At 54.2% G+C, this 18,932-nt stretch overlaps 8 protein-coding genes across 8 annotated transcripts; 3 read left to right on the top strand and 5 right to left on the bottom strand.

Annotated features, from left to right (window-relative positions):
• Positions 1-154: 154 nt before the first annotated feature.
• CORC01_11393 (uncharacterized protein) lies at positions 155-2,186 on the bottom strand (the record flags this gene model as incomplete). Its single annotated transcript, XM_022623017.1, has 2 exons — positions 155-1,098; positions 1,178-2,186. The coding sequence occupies 2 exons, from the start codon at positions 2,184-2,186 to the stop codon at positions 155-157; spliced, it is 1,953 nt and encodes a 650-aa protein (XP_022470490.1).
• A 4,822-nt stretch (positions 2,187-7,008) lies between these two features.
• Positions 7,009-8,200, top strand: CORC01_11392 (uncharacterized protein; the record flags this gene model as incomplete). The annotated part of the gene is made up of 3 exons (XM_022623016.1): positions 7,009-7,038; positions 7,465-7,954; positions 8,019-8,200. 3 exons carry the CDS (start codon positions 7,009-7,011, stop codon positions 8,198-8,200), a joined length of 702 nt encoding a protein of 233 aa, XP_022470489.1.
• A 253-nt stretch (positions 8,201-8,453) lies between these two features.
• CORC01_11391 (ubiquitin carboxyl-terminal hydrolase, family 1) lies at positions 8,454-9,315 on the bottom strand (the record flags this gene model as incomplete). Its single annotated transcript, XM_022623015.1, has 2 exons — positions 8,454-8,824; positions 8,943-9,315. The coding sequence occupies 2 exons, from the start codon at positions 9,313-9,315 to the stop codon at positions 8,454-8,456; spliced, it is 744 nt and encodes a 247-aa protein (XP_022470488.1).
• Positions 9,316-9,994: 679 nt separating this feature from the next.
• CORC01_11390 (uncharacterized protein) lies at positions 9,995-12,333 on the bottom strand (the record flags this gene model as incomplete). Its single annotated transcript, XM_022623014.1, has 2 exons — positions 9,995-12,172; positions 12,238-12,333. The coding sequence occupies 2 exons, from the start codon at positions 12,331-12,333 to the stop codon at positions 9,995-9,997; spliced, it is 2,274 nt and encodes a 757-aa protein (XP_022470487.1).
• Positions 12,334-12,835: 502 nt separating this feature from the next.
• Positions 12,836-13,619, top strand: CORC01_11389 (synaptobrevin; the record flags this gene model as incomplete). Its single annotated transcript, XM_022623013.1, has 2 exons — positions 12,836-12,873; positions 12,950-13,619. 2 exons carry the CDS (start codon positions 12,836-12,838, stop codon positions 13,617-13,619), a joined length of 708 nt encoding a protein of 235 aa, XP_022470486.1.
• A 1,308-nt stretch (positions 13,620-14,927) lies between these two features.
• CORC01_11388 (uncharacterized protein) lies at positions 14,928-15,242 on the bottom strand (the record flags this gene model as incomplete). The annotated part of the gene is made up of 1 exon (XM_022623012.1): positions 14,928-15,242. One exon carries the CDS (start codon positions 15,240-15,242, stop codon positions 14,928-14,930), a length of 315 nt encoding a protein of 104 aa, XP_022470485.1.
• Positions 15,243-15,625: 383 nt separating this feature from the next.
• Positions 15,626-16,876, bottom strand: CORC01_11387 (short chain dehydrogenase/reductase family Oxidoreductase; the record flags this gene model as incomplete). The annotated part of the gene is made up of 1 exon (XM_022623011.1): positions 15,626-16,876. One exon carries the CDS (start codon positions 16,874-16,876, stop codon positions 15,626-15,628), a length of 1,251 nt encoding a protein of 416 aa, XP_022470484.1.
• A 567-nt stretch (positions 16,877-17,443) lies between these two features.
• On the top strand, positions 17,444-18,151 carry CORC01_11386 (G-patch domain-containing protein; the record flags this gene model as incomplete). Its single annotated transcript, XM_022623010.1, has 1 exon — positions 17,444-18,151. The coding sequence occupies one exon, from the start codon at positions 17,444-17,446 to the stop codon at positions 18,149-18,151; it is 708 nt and encodes a 235-aa protein (XP_022470483.1).
• Between the last annotated feature and the right edge of the window lie 781 nt (positions 18,152-18,932).

Below are 18,932 nucleotides of genomic sequence, written 5' to 3'. Positions count from 1 at the left end.
TGCCCCCTTTCCTTCCGAGGTCCCCAAGCTCCACCCTGGGTATAGCCCAAAACTCCTCGATAACATTTGCAAAGCCAGCGCTGCGCCTTCCCTTCTCCCTTGGAACCCCTGTCCATGCTATAAAGGACGAGGAGATTATGCACTGGCCTCCCTTTCATTCACTGCTGCCCTGCTTCCCCTCCACGTGGGACATTCTCTTGAACTGCACCTGACTGAACCTAGCCAGGGCCCGCTGCCGCGCCTTGTCTTCCTTTCGAAGTCGGACGGCGGCCCGTACATCAACTTTCTCATCCTTTTCTTCCTCGATGCTCTGATACATGGTACCCAGCGCCGAGATCCTACGAGTCCCCCGAAGACCGAGGGCCAAGTCTGAACGCGTAGGGATGTCATAGAGATAATCGTCCTCATCCTCGTCATCATCATTTCCAAGAGGAGAAATCGGTGTTTCGATTCTCGGGTCCAGGGATAACCGCCGGTCTAGACGCCCGCCTGGGTTACTGAGTGAATACTTGTGGCCAAAACGCTCTGGCGACGTAGTGTCGGGGTCTGGAACGTTCGACAAGCTATCAAAGAGTCCTGGTAACTGCAGACCCCCTTCACCGTACCCTTCATCACTGAAAAGGAGCCCTTCCTCGTGGCCGCCGCTCTGCGACGAATCACGTTTTCGTGTAGTAATAAACGAGTCGGCGTCAATGTCGTCGTCTGAAGACAAGTAGTCATCAATGTTGAATGCGTCTCTAGGTACTGCCGGGTCCGTTGGCGAGGGCAAGGCGCTCTCCAGCGCTGTGCAGAATGACGCGTGATCACCTGTTCCACTATGCAACGAGCTGCAGCTGTCGTTGATGAACGACGACTTTGTAGCCAGATCGACGGTTGTCGTCGTGGTGTGTCTAGAATGAGGGCGATGGAAGGAGCTGGTACTCGATATCGTTGGCGTCGCTGACGAAACTGAGCAATGCCGCAGACTACTTGTGCGCATCGGCACATGTTCGTAAATCTCGTCCAATTTCCCCTTCCCAAAAGGCGTCCCATTACTCTTGGACCGCTGATAAGAATCATCCTGGGTTTCACGCCACGAGTGGCCACTTCTCATCACATCTGCCATGACAGTCAAGTTAGCAGAAATTCTTCCCAAGTGGACGACAGATACGGTAGGAAATCGACGGTAAACACTAACGAGGTGAAGGCGCCGGTGGGGACACATCCGCAGAATCAACAAAGCTCTCAACCTCAACTCGGCCGACCCATCCTCTTGTGCCGCTCCCTCCGTCGGGCTTCGCATTCCGCGGCCACTCGGTAGGGCGCGTAGATGCGACGCCTATCGCGGAAAGGGTATGCCGTTTGGATGGTGACTTCTGGGTTGGGGAGGAGAATGTGGGACTGGCTACTGACCCTCCGCGGGATGGCGGCCTCACCGCCTGGTATGATTCAGTATCGACAAGACCTGACGCAGTCTTTGGCCGTTGCTGGACCGGCAACGAATAATTGTGCTTAACCAAGTACATTGGCTTCTGGATCGCCTTTGACGATAACGACGAATCATTAGGCCCACCGCTAGAAGCCGTGAAAATGCCTAATTCATTCAACGGCGCTTCGCCGCCCAGAGTAGATCGCCTCTTGTGCTGCCTAGCGTTTGGGGAGCCAGAGGTATCTGTTGTCGATCTTCGGAGGCTCAGGGCTCTACCCGCCACCGGATTCGATGGCGTTGTAGGAATGTAGGCGCCCAGCGACTGCCTTCGACGGCCGCGGATCGTCTCTGAAACAGACTCCATGATTGGCGCGCGGTTCAGGGAGCTCTCGGGGTTGAACTTGTTAATTTGGAATGGCACCTGACTGAGACTCGCCGATGTCAAAGACTTGGTGCGAGCCTCATTGTCCAGGGAATCTTGGCGCCGGGGAGGCTTAAACGTTTGTTCTTTGTCTCCGAATTGGGTCCTCGCTGGAGCCGCAAACGCGTCATTGTGTCGATCCCGTGGACTGCCACCGTTTGTCGCGTAGAATGCCTGGACCTTGTCTGACTGAAGGTCTACACCATTGACGCCAATGTTCCGGTCAGCGACATCTTCCCCGTAATCTCTTGCACCCGATGCTTTCACCCGACTCTGAAATCCAGAAGGCTTAATCTCGGACTGTGCGTCGAGGAGATCGATGAAGCCTCTGACAGCAGCTGCTCTTGTGCTTTGCATAGAAATGTGCCGGTTGTGTGTGAAAGGGGCCGTTGGCGGGCGAAACGGATCTCCTTCGAACGGTATTACTGGTGAATTGGTGCTTCGCTTTGGGGTGGGAGATAGACCCGATGTTGTCGATATAAGTGAACCAATTCGTGGTTTTCTGAAGGATAATGGCGGACCCCTTGATGACTCTCTTTCCCAGCGACCGGACGGGGACGGCGAGTAGTTAGGCACGGCGCTACCTGGAGCAGAACTTGGACGTTCGACGCTGGAATCGCGGAATCGTAAAACTGGCGGTGCTGGGGCTGAAGCTTCAGAGCCAGCTGCGAGAGATAAGTTGGTTTCGCTCATCTTGTGGTGAGATCGCTGGAGGCCTTCAAACACATTTGTTGGTCCATTGCCAGCAACCGGGTATGTACCTAGAAATTTGTGTAAGTTCAAGTTGCAAAGCCGGCCAATTTTGGGTCAATATTACCTAGAAGTGGGGGAAGAGAAGCAGTCGTAGCATCGTATGCCTGCACCTTGATTCCGCTTGAGGTCTTGTCAGACGACTTTTTGGACGAGAAGAATTTCAAGAAGCCCATTGCCGCAGCTTATCGCCCTCCATAGGGCGACTGTATAATACAAACACACTGTTGACTGCCAACAGGCTGATGAGGTGATGCCTCGCAGTCCAAGTGATGTTGAAGTCGGAAGCCGACGCCTAGAAGACAGGTGAGTGCCGAGAGACCGAGGCCTCGTCGTATGTGTGTTTACAATGTGAGAAGATGATGGGACAGATGATTGCGAAAAGAAGGAAGGGGGAACGGGTTGAAGGGGGAAGGGGAGTCTAAAAGCCGAGCGGGTGGGCTACGTAGCGTCAGATTCCATGTGGACTAAGGAAAAAGAAAAGGAGGAACAATGCGACGCGACGAGTCGTGTAAGGGTGCTAAGGCTGAAGTGCGTGCATACACATGGCGGAGCGGAGCGAATGAGGAGGAAATAGTCTGCGCTAGACCGAGTTTTGCGCCCAGGTCGAAGGCTTCGTGCAGTCAAACGATGCGATACCCATGTACCCGAGCGTGGCTGCTCCGAGTTGTATGGGAGATGTAGCACATCAGGGGGGAAAACCATGACTCCCGTCAAAGGTCAGGAAGGTATCGAGACATTCGATTACGTTCTTAAAGAACAGACAGGGCGACGGGGTTTCTGCCCGTCCACAATCCGTCACTTGAAAAGGTCCGTTGCCTTCTTCTCAACTCAGATAGGAGACGAACTTCCCCATCGACAGAAGATATGGGCTTAGAATAGGCTGGCTGGTGGTGTGGTAGTGACAAGACTCGCTGCTCGGATGAAATGGCGCATCAAAGTTTCGAAAATAGGTAAGCAGACGGATAGATGGTCGGATGGGAGGGGATGGGATGGACCGCGGCCCGTGCAACAGTAACAACAAAGGTGTGAACAGCACGAGATAGCTTTCAAGCCAGTCTCATGGTCTAGTTTTCGGTAGTATCTCAGGACCTCCGGCCGATATTGTGACTGTCCGGCTCGAGTGCAAGTCGAAGAAAGTCCCGTCCCAGACTTTTGGGCCTCTGGGGAGTAATTTTCCTGGGCGCCCAAAGCACCATTGTTGCTGGAACGGAAGCCAAAGTGTACATCCACGCTGGGTGTCTTTCGGCCTGCTGGTACCAATGTATCCGTTGTTGTACCTAATTTCGACGTTGATTGTCGTCCTGACGCTTGTTCCAGGTATTCATCGGATCTGTTGCAGTCGCAAACAAGCATGGATCTGTTCCGAAAGACGACGATGCGCCTCCACGATGATGGTCACTCTGCCGATCCAAGAGAAAAGGAAACATGGTACAAGGTTCAGGGGTTAGACGTCGTACTTAGTGCCGCTTCGGAGAAAAAGCATTCGACGAGGGTTGGAAAGAAGCCCATTTGCTAGTTGCTTTTATTGGCAGCACCAGCTGACTGACTGGTTTCAAGACTAGCCGTGTTAGTATGTCCCAGGAACAAAGTCAAAGAATTCCTGTTGGACAATGCCAGTGGGTAGCGTGTGGCTTTGCTCGGTTGGTCTTGGAAATGGAATTCTGTCGCAGTGGACGCGATGTTTGGAGTCCCGAGCCGGGTGGTCAACGGCGCAAACGGTTAGTTGGATGGTTGGGTGTTTGCAGTCGTAATCGTCGACCGTGACAGCAACGCAGGCGTTGTCCCGCCAAACGGCGTCCATCGAACCATGTTGACGACACTTTTCTTCGCTCATCTGTTTGAAGCATCATTCGCCTGCATCTTGCATTGTGTCCATCTTGCTTGCATACCTCCCATGGTGATGCCTTGCCTGGCCCAGAATGGATCATGGAGGAGGGTCCCTTGCCTCCGGTTTGTGCGAGACACATGTACTGCTCCCCTGCTGATTGGAGGCGGGCGGTAGCAGATCACCCAGGGATTCGCCCCTGCCGTACCTCGGATGCGTTGGCCGCGATTCTATGGAACTGAAATGATGCATCCAAAAGTCAATCGTGGATTTTGTATGCTGGCGTGCCATGTCGAATTGCTCCAGGTCCAGTAAATCAACAAGGTAACGATAAGGTAAGGCAAGGGAGTACGGCCGAGTCGATCAAGATATCATGCGAATGGTTGCTCAGGTCGCCACATGCTAGAATAGCATCAAGACTCCGGCGCTAGTTGCGGTAGTGCTCAAGCATTGCAGGGTCTGTCATCTCAGTGCGGTGTGCGGCTTGCCGGTCCCAGCTAAGTGGACAGCGAACGAGATGGTCGGGAATGACTCTATTCTGGGGACCTGCGCAATAATTTCGCGGCATTGGCTCGAGAATCATCGCTAGGTGTGGTGTCTGTGGGAGATCTGAACAAGCCCGTTGATATTGTTGGCATTGATGGTTTCCGTGGTATCACAGGAAGGAGTTGGCGAACCACCTTGCTAGGTACTCTGAGTCCAGTATAGTAACGCAGGTACCGTACAACCCACAATCTGCTTAGTCAGTTGCATTGGATGAGATGTTCTGGACGCCTCGCAGCAGCCGTTGTTTCTTTTCCATCGCTAGTCGTTGCTTCTCCCTCTGCGAGGATCGATTTCCACGAATCAGCCGGGAACCAAAATGTTGTGAGCATCATCATGTCAAAGCATCGACACGTCAACTTCCAGCTGCGTCCCGGAATGTGACAAAAAACACCCACCGTCAAATTTTGCGGCCGGATGCATGATGTTTACCGACACTGCAGTGGGCAATAGCGATCACCGGGACTGCCGCAATCTGCTGCTTGGCGCGCCAACGGACAAAAATGTGCATCTTTCCAATCTTCCATTTCCGACTGTCCCCTTGTTCATTTTCTCATACCGGAAGGACAAGCTGGGCACCTTAATCTACCTTGTTGCATACCGGCGAACGGCAAACGCCTCAACTCAGGGGGAAATCCTCTAGCTTGTACCCGCAGAGTCGTTGTTTGCTGGATACGGGCAAGTTTTCTGCGTTTCATACCGTGCGATCCGGCTAGCCTTCTAGCGGTGATCAGCCACCACGTGGACCGTGGTGGTTTCTATGGATAGCTCTGGCGTTTTTCTTCCAATTGCCCCGAATCTCGCCATCGTAGGCCTTCCGTCTCAGATCCGGGCTTTCAGTGGGCGAAGCTTCAAAGATGCGACCAAAAATCCGAAGGCTTCTTGTTATGCGGCAAAGCCGTTCCAAAAGCAGCATCCTGGAACCGTTCAACTTGCTTTTCCATACCAGCATCAATCATGGTCTGATTTCCTAACTTACGGCCGCACTCGAACGACGGCGGGGTAGACCGTTCAGGGAAAGGGATCTTCCTCACCCCTCGCGTTCACAAAATGAGGGGTCCAGGAAGAGCAAGGTCGATGGCACTACGAGACGCCGTCTGGTCTGCCCATTCCCCTCGTGGTGGGACACCCGCAGTCCGTCGCAACCCTCCAGATTCAAGCACATCGGCCGCCGGGGCCGCTCGGACGGTACCCCATGGTCCTTCGACGCCCGAACGTTGAACACTGCAGCGTCCGAGGTCCGAGCGGGGCACGTCAAACTGCAGGTGGTGGTGTTCCCCCGGCCCGTCCGATCCTTCGAGGCTTGGGGAGCGTCTTCGGCACAGAAGTTGTTCGCGAAGAAGAGAGGACACAAGCTTCCAGATGAAACAGACGTTGTTCGATGGCATTGGCACTGCATATACGACGGCCCGAGTATACTGCGGTCCATGGCTGCAAGTCCCCAGATGAACTCCTCGAACCACTGTTCAAGGCAAGACGTATATGTGTTTAATCTAAGTATTCATCACGTCTTGCTAAATTTTTAACTACCTCAGACAAGTGTCGATGGTGACGCCTCATTTCCGGCTGCCGTTGTCAAATTAAACGCACTATACCTGATTCTTCGAAGACCATTTTTGAGTTCTTCAGGGGAAGTGAGTCTCGGCGAGGACATTGGTTACAGATTCATACACCTCATGCCACTAGTCATTGGCTTGGGGCTTTGCCCAGGGTCTTATCAGGATAGGTTCCACGAGTTGATAGACTTGAAGCGTTAACGGGGGCCCCTTTCATGCGGGACTAGCTCGAACAGGCGGGGGTTGATGACAGCGCGTAGATTCCGGCTGCAGACTTCTTAGAACAATCGTCGATTTCTTGAGTATCTAAGTTCTGACATTATAGGTATGCTAGCTTTGAGATAAACATCAGAGCCCTATGACGATTGCGACGATGGGATGGCTGGATTGACAATTTCGACATAAGTACCATGCCAAATTAGATAGGGGCAGAAATTCCAGCGGAGCCATAGCCCGCGCATGATTGAATCGACAGAAAGGAGGGAAACACAGCTCCACCACCATGATTCGTGGTGATGACCTACTGATTAAGGTTTGTGTCTGACGTTGACAAGGGGGCGCACCTTCTTCGCAACGTCTATGAATCAATCTCAAGGAGCAATGCAACCCGAGCCTTCTGTGATCCAAGTTAAGCCCGACAGGAAGGGACCCAAGCTTTGGGAGAACTTTCTACGGCTACACCAAACCTCACCCATTCACAACCATTCCGTCTTCATATCACACCCGCGACTTTTTAGCCCAAAACTACTGCCATTAGAACCAGTGAACGTCTCGCTCCTGAAAAACTTCAACTGATAACTTAGACTACGCTTTCCTAACTCCATTTTGCCCTAGCTGGGCTCTCGAAACAACTGCCTATTAATCAACTATATTTCTCCCATCCAGCTGTCGTCCGGACACTATGTCAAACTCCCAAGATTCTTACCAGCCTCAAAAGGCTGGCAACAACCAGGGCTAGATCCCCTTCTTCACTGAGCACGACGGCTCTCCCATCATCGAAGATACAAGAAAGAACCCTGCGCTCAGCAGTAAACCTTACCCTTCTTCCGTTGGCAAGCCTTCCGCCACGCCCAACAACGAGGACTGTGCGCCTTGCAAGTATATCAGCCTGACTGGAGATCGTGTCTCGCAAGCACGGACACCCGAGACACCCAATGATCATAACTACGGAGAGCAAATGCCGGGAACTTGGCTGGATCTCGCCTCGGAGGACAGCTTGCCGCCCGCCGAAGCCAAGTCCCAATCCGTATCAGCGGCTGTAAGAACACAGGCCATACCCACTTCATACGGCACCGTCACCGGTTCTCACAGAAAATCACAGACGGAGTTCGCCTCGATTCCTTCTGAAGTTCTTCACATGGACTTTGAGTTTGCCAGTGGTCCTGATACGGGTACCCAGGCTCATAGGAAGTCGTCAACCGAGTTCAAAGAAATTGTTGCAACCACCGGTAAGTAGGCTGTCTTTTGGGTATCACTTCTTGCGAGACTAATACCGACATTGCGAATACCTAGGCTTTGATGACAAGTCGGGTATTCGAAAGGATGTCGCCCTGCTCGACTTCGATCTTCAGGATCCGAACAGTACCCCCTGCGTCCCTGCGAGGGACGAGGAGAGGAAAATTACCGGTCAATTATGGAGAAAGCCCGAGTCGCAAGATCAGCCAGCGCAACTTTGGAAGTCAAATGGTCGATAGAATAGTCGGTAGATTAACTGTGGAGTCCGTGGTGAATACGGTCTTAGAGTTGCACCTATGTAACAAGTAGCCTTCCCCCTAGTCAATTTCCAAATACAGCAAAAGCTGAACCTTTTTCCCTGATTATTCCTTGCAGTACTCAGTGTTGGTTTCAAATAGCTACAGTCAGTCCCCTGACCCAAACGCCAAAAAACGTTCTTTTTCATTCAGAAAAGATAACATCGTACGTAACGAAACCCCATAACCGGCCCTCTCAATCAAGAGACCCAGCCAACGCAACAGCACTAAACCGCAAATCCGCGCCCTCCCTCTCAAGAAACTTGCGCGGGCCCCATGTGAGCGCCTTCTCGCTCAGCACGTCCTCCCCGGAATCGAGCTGCCCTCGGTTCAGCGGCCCCTTGCGCCGCCCATCGAGCTCCCACAGCGTGCCGTCGTCCCCGCGCACAAAGCAGACGTAGTGAAGGTCCACGTCGTCCGAGGCCTCGGGCGCCTCGGTCGCGCCCTGCGACGCGGCCTCGCGGTGCGCCGTGGCGAGCGCGGGCGTCTTCTCCAGGAGCTGGGCGCGGGAGGAGGGTTCCAGGGTTTCGGCGTTCTCGATCAGGGTGTTGAGATCTGAAGGCTTCTCTGTTGTGTTTGAGGCACTCATCGTTAGAAAATGATGGCAAAATTCGACCAAGTCATGTTGGGACAGAGAACGGAGGGTTTGGGGGGCGGGGAGGGGGAGAAGGTGGGCACAACGTACGGATATACTCCCTCGCAGGCCCATTAGCGACGGCATGCAACAAGCCCATGAGACCGCAGGCATTGCGGATCGTCTGCCGGAACCACAGGACGGGCTCCTGTGGACCCTTGCCCTTGTACTCGTCCAGCAGGGCGTCCTCGGCGAGGCGGTGGCTCTCGTAGGCGGCGCTGACGGGGAAGACGAGCAGGACGGCGAGGGCGGGGCGCGGGACAAAGGAGAGCATGTCGGGGTCGGTCAGGGAATAGACGTCGTGGATCTGGAGCGCCGGCGAGAGGCCTAGCTTGTGGAGGAGGGAGGTCATGAGCTCTGGGTTCGCCTCGAGGGGGATGAAGGCCGGGGCGGCGGCGGCGGGGTCGGGGTTGCTTAATGACATATCTTTCGATGTCTTGCTCTGTTGTTTGTTTGCTTGTGTACTATTTGTGCGGGATGAGGGTTGTGTCAGAAATTCGAAGAGCGTTGCTTGGCTTTTCTAGGTGGGTAGTCGGAGTGAGGTGATGTAGGATGAAGGGCGCGCGCCAGTTGGAGTTGCAAGCCAGCAAGCCAAGGTAAAGCTGCCATGTCACTTTGCCCCTCCAAAGTCGCTGGGAAACATGGTGGGGTCGGTGAGGTAACCGGTAGGGGTCCCGGAGGTGAGCCTGAAATAAATGCGGGGTGCTCGTTAGAGCTTGGGGTAAACCGACACCCGTGGACCTCAGCCCCAGAAGACCTCATCATCCCGTCACCTTATCCATGGTTTTTGCCGCATGTAACATTTTCAGTCCTCTTGATAGGACGTGAGAGGTTTTTTTTTATCCTATAATCTCTATCTTGAACCTTGCGATACCGTCTGGAGTGTACCCTGTCCCTACTCCTTTTGTGATGTCCGTGTTATAGTATACATGCCCCCGACCTAGGCTCCCTATGCGTTCTCGCGCCTTGCGATGTGCCCGACTATTCCTATGCCTCCAGGCTATTGTACAACTAGATGCAACTAGGATCCAATTTTTTTTTTTAACATCCGACAAAGCCTCAAAGGCTTCTTCTAGTCAGTCTTCAACCCGAGACTGTCGCAGCTAAGCGACAGACTCATGTCTGGGCTTCTCTTCCAGCCCTTCATAGTCTCTCTCATCCGCCACCAGAGGCTCCTCAAGCCCCGCAGAGCTCTGGTCGTCATCGACAGAGTCGTCGTCAGAAGGCGTACGACTAGCCAGCTCCTCTGCATTCCTTTCGTCTTCTTGGAGCTTGAGCAGCTCCACCTCCATTTCCTTCGCAAGCGCCGCCTTGCGTCGTTTTTCGCGGATCTTGCCGTGTACATCGGGGTCGAAGACGGCGTTGTTCTCGAGGTAGAACTCAATCTTCTCCTCGACGGCGTCCTTGACGTGGAACGCCAGCGCCTGGCTCGTAAATATGTGGGGGAAGCGGTAGCTCACCCACAGATAAAGGGTGAGGGCCGCGTGCAGGGACTCGATAGCGTGCAGGTATCGCCTACCCTGGTTGTTGAAGTCTTCAAGCGTGGCGTCAAGCAGCTCCAACTGGATGGGCTGAATATCGTACAGGGCACCGTCGCTCCTCGTGGAGATGCACTTGGCAATGGCCCTTGCAATCTCCGTATGCCCAGCCTGCCGAAGCGTAATCGGGGCGTGGAGAAGGGTGATGCGGTCTTGGATCGTCATGGGGAACTCCTGAATAGTGTCTGCGATCTGGATGCTGATTTCTGGAACATAGACCGTAAAGCGCTCCGAGACGGGTGCGAGTTCGCGCAATCGCAGGAGGATGAAGCTGAGGGGCGTATCTGGAGGGAAGTATTCGGCGAACTGTTCGATGATGAACGATGGTGCCTGGATGGCTGCAGCCTCGAGCGGCTCAGCGTCGGTATTGAACGCCTTCGCAATCGCGGGTAAATCTTCATCGGCGAGTGTCGTGACGTAGCCCATCTTCTTCTCCTCGACATGGTCATTGCCATCAGTTTCTGTAGTAGCCGCCTGTCGAGCTGTCTTATATCTTCCTGCTCTGCCGCCAATCTGCTTGACCTCGGACGTTGTCAGGATACGATGTTGAGTGCCGTCGTGCTTCGTCGAAGTTTCGAAGATGACGCGCTTGATCTCCAAGTTCAGGCCCATGCCGATGGCATCACTAGCAACCAAGAAATCGTAATCATTGTCGGGATCGTTGAACAGAGCCGCTTGTTGCGCTCGAGTCTCGGGTGGCAGCGAACCGTAGACGATTGCGCACCGACGGCCGGTTTTCTCTTCGATGGCATTCTTTAGACCGTGCAGGTTGACGCGCGTGAATGCCACAACGGCGTCGCCCTTTTCCAGGTTGGCGAGATTGTTGCCAAGACTCTTCTTCATCGTTTGCAATGGACTCAGCCTTTGGTACCTGTGGACAATGCACTTGTCGCCGATGCTCGCGCAAATTGACTTGATGAGGTCGACGACCCGCTCTTCACCACAAAGGTGAACCTCCTTCGCCATGACGCCAAGGAAAGCCTGTGTCCACGCCCACCCTCGCTCATTGTGGCCGATCATCTGGATCTCGTCTATAACTGCCACATCAACCATTCGGTTTAGAGGCGTCATCTCAACGGTGCAGCTGATGAAGTAGTTATCCGCATCTGGTATGCGCTGCTCCTCGCCCGTGATCATGGCGCAGGCCTTCCCCTTGGCCTGGAATCGAGAGTATATCTCGTGGGCCAGGAGACGAAGGGGCCCTCCATATATGCCGGATTTGGAGTTCATTAGTGCCTGTAACGCCCTATAAGTCTTTCCAGAGTTTGTCGGTCCGACGTGCAGGTGAATTGTGCGCTGCATGGCTCGTGTGGCAGGGAACCACTCCATTGGAAACCGCAAATCAGCCAACTTCTTCTGCCGCGTCGTCGAGTTTGATAGTTTTGACCGCAACATAAAGCTCTGGAACGAATAACGCAGCTCCGACGTCAGGCCCTTGACGTCGCCACGGATGAAGGCGTTTCGTAGGGACCAGAATAACGGGTTCTCCTTGCGCAACGTAGCGCCCTTGTTGGCCATCTGTATCGCTTTCTGTATGGTATCGCGGAAGAGACTAATCTCATTGTTGAGACCATACTCGCTCCGAATGCCAAAGTTACGGTACTCGGTGTTCGTCTCTGCCCATCGCCCCATGTTCTCGATGACGACGTTGAACTGAGTGAGAATCATTGTCCTGAAGACATCGTATTTGGATTTTGCGCGGTCGGGGGGTGAGTATTTGGTAGAATCTCTCGAGCGTGTCGCCTATCACATGTAATGGTCAGAATGTGTCCATGATTTTGAAGCGGAATGGAGAAGCTGCTGCGTACCTGGTAGGCGGCCGGGGAGGATGTTGCAAAGCCATGGCCCGGCGCAAGGCGTGTCGCCGCCGCGCAGAGCTTCGTGGCTCGCAAAACTGGTCTCATGATGGGTGGCTTTCTGCGCAACAAACCATGGCTAACAGCATGCAAAGAACATGTCTGTTCGTGTCAATGGCAAAGTTGGCTGATTTACCCACCTTCCGTAGTCATGCACTGGTGCTTTGGGAGAGCGCGGAGGTTACCTTACTTTTTAAGGGACTGGGAAATTTTGGGAGCCGATAAGAGGTCTGCATCCTTATCGCCATGGCCCCTGATTCGTCCTGGGCAGACGGGCGTGGGTCGCTCCACTCCGGCCAAGCGCCTTTGCCTCCGATTGCACCGTCCACGTCGTCATCACGCATCCAGGTCCCCAGGTTCCCACGCTGCATTCTGCGACAGCGCCCATCACGCCGACTTCCGATCTGGCTACCTACCTACGTACTCTTACTCAACCCGCCGTCGCATCTCGAATATCGTTACCTATCCACCTGCGGGCGTTGTCGAAAAGAATCAAAAGAATCCCAAGATAGGCTCCTTGGATCCTTTACACAACCCAATACCCATCATCATGGCTTCCTCATCGACGCCCATTACCCCGTTGCTCTTGTAAGAAGACTACAATGACATTCCCGTCTCACTCTCACCCCACTGCAGACGCAACTGACACGTCGCCGTCCTACAGCTCGTGCATAGCGCACAACACCACCATCCTCAGCGAATGCACGACATCGGCCTCGTCGCAAACCTCCTCCCTCGCCTCTGTCATCCTGCCCAAGATCGAGCACAACACCCCCCAGAAGCTCACCTACACCCACGGCTCGCACCACATTCACTACATCGCAGAGGCGCCTTCCGATCACCCGGACCACCCATCCGCCGGCGGCCTCACCTTCCTCGTCATCGCCGACGCCTCGCTGGGTCGCCGCATCCCCTTTGGCTTTCTCTTTGAGATCCGACGCCGCTTCCTCGAGCAGTTCCCCGCCGAGACCACCGACTATGCCGAACTCCCCAACTACGGCGCTGCCAGCTACAATGGCCAGCTCAAGAAATTCATGGTTGACTACGGCACCACGAGCGGCGGCAAGGACGATGCCATCTCCAACGTCCAGCGCGAGATTGACGACGTCAGGGGCATTATGACGCGCAATATCGAGGGTTTGCTCGAGAGGGGCGAGCGCATTGATCTGCTCGTCGACAAGACTGACCGTCTCGGCGGTAGCGCCCGCGAGTTCCGCGTCCGCAGCCGCGGCCTGAAGAGGAAGATGTGGTGGAAGAATGTCAAGCTCATGGCGCTCCTTACGCTAGTCGTGGTGCTCATCGTTCTCGCGATTGTGATCGCGGTGAAGAACTGAAGAAAATACCGAGCCTGAACATGGTGTTTCACCCGATGTTGGATTTTGAGTTTGGGTTTGAATTGCCTTCGTGTAGCGGGCACGGAGTCTGTACACACGAACGCGATTGTCGGTTTTTTTTTTCGATGGTGTAGATTGCTACCGTCAGCTTGGGCAATGGCTGGTTTGAATGGCGAACGGGAAACTCAACTTTTTGGAAAGCAAAACAACGGAGGCTTTTGGTTTCGTTATGAACAACCCTCGATGGGTTTATACTCAACCACACATCTCCTAAACTGTTACTTGTGGGTTCAGGAACCACATGGAAATACAAGTAAAATTGTTTAACTCGTTCCAGCCTTTCCTCGTGAACTGGGGTGCTTCAAACTTCGCTAGAATATGAGAGTAGAATCATATCTATTGGGTACAGAGGTTTACCTCTTTTAGCCTACATAGCGATCCACTGTCCCACGACTAAAGGGCAAAACGAATGATACACAAATAAGTAGGATATAGACCTCGGCCTAATGCGAAATTAGTTGAGCAGCAACATCATGCCGTCAATGACAGCTTCTAGTACTACCAAAGTTCAGCCGTGGGATATACCTAAAGCCGTCCCCAGCTCAAGGGAATGAATTAAGCAACAACGATTATCTATATAGTACAGAAACCTGGCTTGAGAACTGCGTAACCTCTGTCGCTAGTCATTACAACGATCTCTTGGGCCGTCAAAATCAGACTTGTGTCACTGCTACGTATAATGTCCCTTTCCGTCAAAAAATGAGCGGGATAGCCGGGTGGCAGCTTGCTCACGATGCTCATCGACCCGCGTCGCCGCTTCCCTCTTGAGCTTCCTCCCGCTGCAGCTCTGTTTATGTCCTCAAAACCTTCAGGTTTCGTTCCGTCGCTGCTTGTGCCACCGATTCAACCAACCACCCGAACCTTAGGGCGGGTAATTAATGGCCAAGTGGCTCAAGTCTCCAGAATTAAAAATCCAGTGAAAATTAATGCTCGCTGTAGGGTTAAGGCGTTGAATCCTAAGCAAAGAGCCAAAGTAGTAGGCCTATTGTCTCCTTTCCTTCCCCTCCTCGCCTATCAAAATTTTGCACACGAAGCTTATAGTCCTCGATTCATCATGTCCGTGATTTGGAACAGGCAATTATAGTCAAGGAAATGGCCGAAAACGCCGAAAACGCCATTGGGCACACCTGCCACCGCTTTCAGGTTTGAGAACTGGCCGCCTCTCGAAAGCGAATAAACACCGCTGCCTCCGCGAACACATTACTCGAGCTTTCTGGGTTTTGAATTAAAAAGCACTCTTGCTTCTCATCACAGCTTCGGCGCAGAATTCCCGTCGGCCAGCCTCCTCCGCCCGTCCTGGTAGACGTAGCCGTGCGCCACAGGACTGAGGCCCATACCGGGTGCCAGCGTCAGCGGCGGCCGCCGCAGCTTCTCTGTGAAGAAGACGGGGTGCCGGATTGACGAGTTGTGCTGCTGCTGTTGATACTGCTGTGCCATTGCCGTCTCGTTGGCGGCGGCGTGCCGTTCCCAGGCGCTCTGGAGCCGTATTGGAGGCTGAGGTTGTGATGGTGCGGTTGTTGCGGTGTGATTCGTCATGCCTGATGCCGCCGTGGTTTTGGACATTGTTCGCAGTTCAGCCCAAGTATGTTGATGGTTTAAAAGGGAGAATCTTTGCAGCTTTGCTGTAACGCTGGAGTACCTCACAATGCGGAGGTTTGCGAGATTCTGTCGTCATGCTGGTTTCTTGCGGGGAAGGATTCCACACATCCCGGCTGGTTTGGGCTAATCGCACCCGAGCCACGGCACTTGGACGGCAAAGGTGGGGGGGCGGGCCCCGGACTATTGAGCTACTGTTCAAGACATTTGAATGCCCCAGTTGTAGAGCTGCAGCCGAGGCATAAGGACAAGCGCACGAGGGAGCTGTCGCAGTTTCACGGCGACCAAATTAGACACTTGGTTCTCGTTGAATAGGTGGTCTGTAGCATTTATGGCCTCTGAAAGCCTCTTTATGTCTCCTTTTTGGATTTCTTCTTGCCCTTTGACTTTTGCGCCTCCTTGCCCTTCTTGATAGCCTCGACCAGGGACTCAACCTCCTTCACCTTCTCCGCCTCCTTGGCCTCCTTGACCATTTCCTCTTCCACCTTCTTCTGCAAAGCCCTGAGAGCGGCCTGCTCCTTTTCGGTCGTCTCAATGAGCTTATCGCTCTCTTCCCACAGCTTCTTGGCCACCTCGTCGTCCTCAATCTCCGTCCGCGCAAAGTCCACGATCCGGCATTCCTTGATCAACTTTCCGGCACCCGCGCGCACGAGACTGGGTTCCATGGCTGCGAACAAGATGGCCTGCGCGCCCTGCTCGTGGCTCTTGAGGAACAGCCACGGCAGCGGGTAGGCGGCGATATAGGCGAACAGACCCAGCAGTGAGCCCCGCGAGAGCCAGCGCCGCATGCCGGGCGTGCGGCTAAAGCCTGGATCGACGAAGAAGACGCGCGAGTTCATGGGCAGCTGGTCGGGCCGCTTATAGTTGTCGAGGTGCTTCTGGAAGGCCTGGCCAAAGACCATAAGCGCCAGTTTGCTCCGCTTGTACGCCCTGCCCGGCGACCAGGTCTTCTTGTCCAGGGGTTCCTTGAGAGACGGGGAGCCAATGTAGGAGGAACAGGACGCGAAGATGATGCGCACGTCGCGGTCCCAGGGCTGGGCCTTGATGGCGGGGCTGAGAATGGAGAGAAGGTGGAAGTTGGCGAGATAGTTGACCATCCATGTCTCCTCGATGCCCTCGTCCGTCTGCTTCCTCTTCGCCGACGCCGGGGTGATGGTGGCGGCGGCGAGGATGATCATGTCAAGCCGGCGCGGCGGGGAGTTGTCAATCCACTTTGTCGCGAACTTTCGGATGCTGTGCAGGGAAGAGAGGTCCACGTGCTCGGCGTAGATGAGCTCGTTGCCGGTCCGGGCGCGCAGGTCGCCAATGTACTCGACCAAGAAGGGGTCCGACACGGGCGAGTGCGTGAGGAGGATGATTTGTGCGCCGCGGCGGCCCAGCTCCAGCACAGTCGCGGCTCCTATGCCTGACGTCCCGCCTGTTATCATGACCACCCTCCCGTGCATGTCCCGCTCAGCCGTGTTGGAGGCCCCGGCGCTCCATAGCTTGATAAAAACGAGAACAGCTACCGCCGCGGCGGTCTTGAGTATGAACCACCAATTGTCCGTCACATATGTCGGGAGACCGACTTCGGCGATGTAGCCAAAGTAATCGAGAGGCATTGTGGACGAGGGACTAGGCTAAGCTGGCAAAGGGGTGTGTCTATCGGCGACTGTCGGGCATACTGGGGTGGAACGATTCGTAGGTGTATGTGTAGGCGGTTCGGGCTCGGTGTAAAATCGTGGACAAGCTCGTGGAGGAAGCAGGCTAGAATGTGCGGTCGCTTGTGTGTCTACTTGTGAGGTGTGGGATGAGGCCGCCAGCTTGCCTTCTAGAAAAGAGAGGGAAGCTGATGTGCCACCAGGGGATTTCCGAATTGCGATGACAGGGGCGGTCCCACTCTGCCGGCAAGCGGCGTTGGCTTTCCAGGGGCATTAATCGCAGAGTTTGCAGGGTACTAGTATAAGGCCACCGTGTGGCGGCCATTGCTGACATAATATGGTTGGCACCCTGGTCGCGGGAGTGGAACTCCTTCATCAACCCTTTCTCCATCTTTCTGCCCCTTCGTCTCACCCAATTCTAAAACCAGCGAACGGCGACACAGTTTGGGCTCCTCCTTCACAGGTGCCCTTGCTAAGGACGAGGTGTTTCCACGTGTGCACAAACAACACTGAGCAAGGGCGGCGGAAATGCAGAGACGGGGGGAAGAAGACGAGGAATGTGGCGAAGAAGAGGATGTGCCGCTTCATTATCAACGACCCTTTGGCGCAGGCATCCCACGCAAGCCCATCCAGTTCGTCAAGGCATCAGATGCAAGCCTAGGCACGCCCCAGGCAGTCAAGAAAACCAAATCCGGCGCTTCTGTAGGCGACTTTTACCTCAGCCTCGTGCTTGGCGATAAGAAGAAAGCAGAAGCCGAAAAGCACGCTGGACAAGTGTGCGCCGTGTGCGAGCTGCCCGTGGATAAAGATGATATCGTAAGAGAGGCCGACGATAGCGACGATAAGCCCACGACAAGTAGACAGAAGCACGAGTCTTCCATTGCTCATCAAGTCTGCCTTACACACTCACATCCCCCCTCATCACTAGATCGGTCACGTATGGGCCTGACTTATCTTTCATCACATGGCTGGGACCCTGATTCACGGAAGGGACTCGGTGTCGAGGAGCAAGGCATGCAGTATCCCTTGAAGACTCGGCCGAAGGAGGACAAATTCGGTCTGGGGTTGAAGGTACCAAAAGGTATTCAGGGCAAGATCGAAAAGAAGAAGCCGCAAACGTTGGACGCGAAGAAGTGCCGGAAGAGGGCAGAGGAAGACAAGAAAAAGGCCGAGAGGTTGCGACAGATGTTTTACGGCAGCGAGGACGTTGACAAATACCTGGGGACCGGTTTATAGGCAGCGAAGAAGCGATGAGATACCCAAAGAAGGCGCACCCACGACGTGGTGTTGAGGTTACCGCCGTCGAATTTGGATTCAGTAAGAAGGTCTTGTATCTTGATCAAGTGAAGACGCCTTTGCTCGAGTCTAATTGGAAGGTAGCAATCTTGACCAACCTACCTTATGGTAGATAGTATCTGTTGTGAACGAAATAGAGCAACATAAAAGCCAATGACTTGACAATTCACTCGACCAAAACTGACGAAGAGACGGGTAACAGATCGCCTTTGAAATGCACAAGGGACTGTCTTGAGAAAACAACCATCATCCTTGCGATGGGGAGGCTACGAGAATATCTCCCGTCGTCGCTTCTTCAAAAGCGCCGCCGTTGTGAGGTGCAAGTGCAAGTCTAGAAGGCGGTGACCTCATTCGTCGCTCTTTTGGGGGCCGAAAGTGGGGAAATGCCGCTGCACTAGGTATCCGTAAGATGCTAAGGTACCTGACCAAGGTCCCTTATCCTACTAGGTACCTATCCTCACCAGGATGCGCATTGCATAAGGTTCCTTAACCCAAGGGCGTATTGGGCGAGGGGCCAGGCCAGTACCAATCCATGGAGGCAAGCCTGCCCAGTCCTCTATTGCCTGCCCGGGCCCCGCCACCCCCCCTCCTGGGCCTGAACTTGAAGCGCGGGCGGGAGTCCTGAGGAAAGTAGCGGTGCGCTGCGCAGTGGAACGGAACTGGAACTAGAACGGCACTCCTACCTCTGCATTGTCCACCGACCGACCTGACTTGCAGTCGC

This window comes from Colletotrichum orchidophilum (assembly GCF_001831195.1).
Source record: "Colletotrichum orchidophilum strain IMI 309357 chromosome Unknown Scaffold_123.1, whole genome shotgun sequence".
Classification (NCBI taxonomy): domain Eukaryota; kingdom Fungi; phylum Ascomycota; class Sordariomycetes; order Glomerellales; family Glomerellaceae; genus Colletotrichum; species Colletotrichum orchidophilum.
Note: the sequence above shows the minus strand (reverse complement) of the source record. Positions and strands in the feature narration are given on the sequence as shown.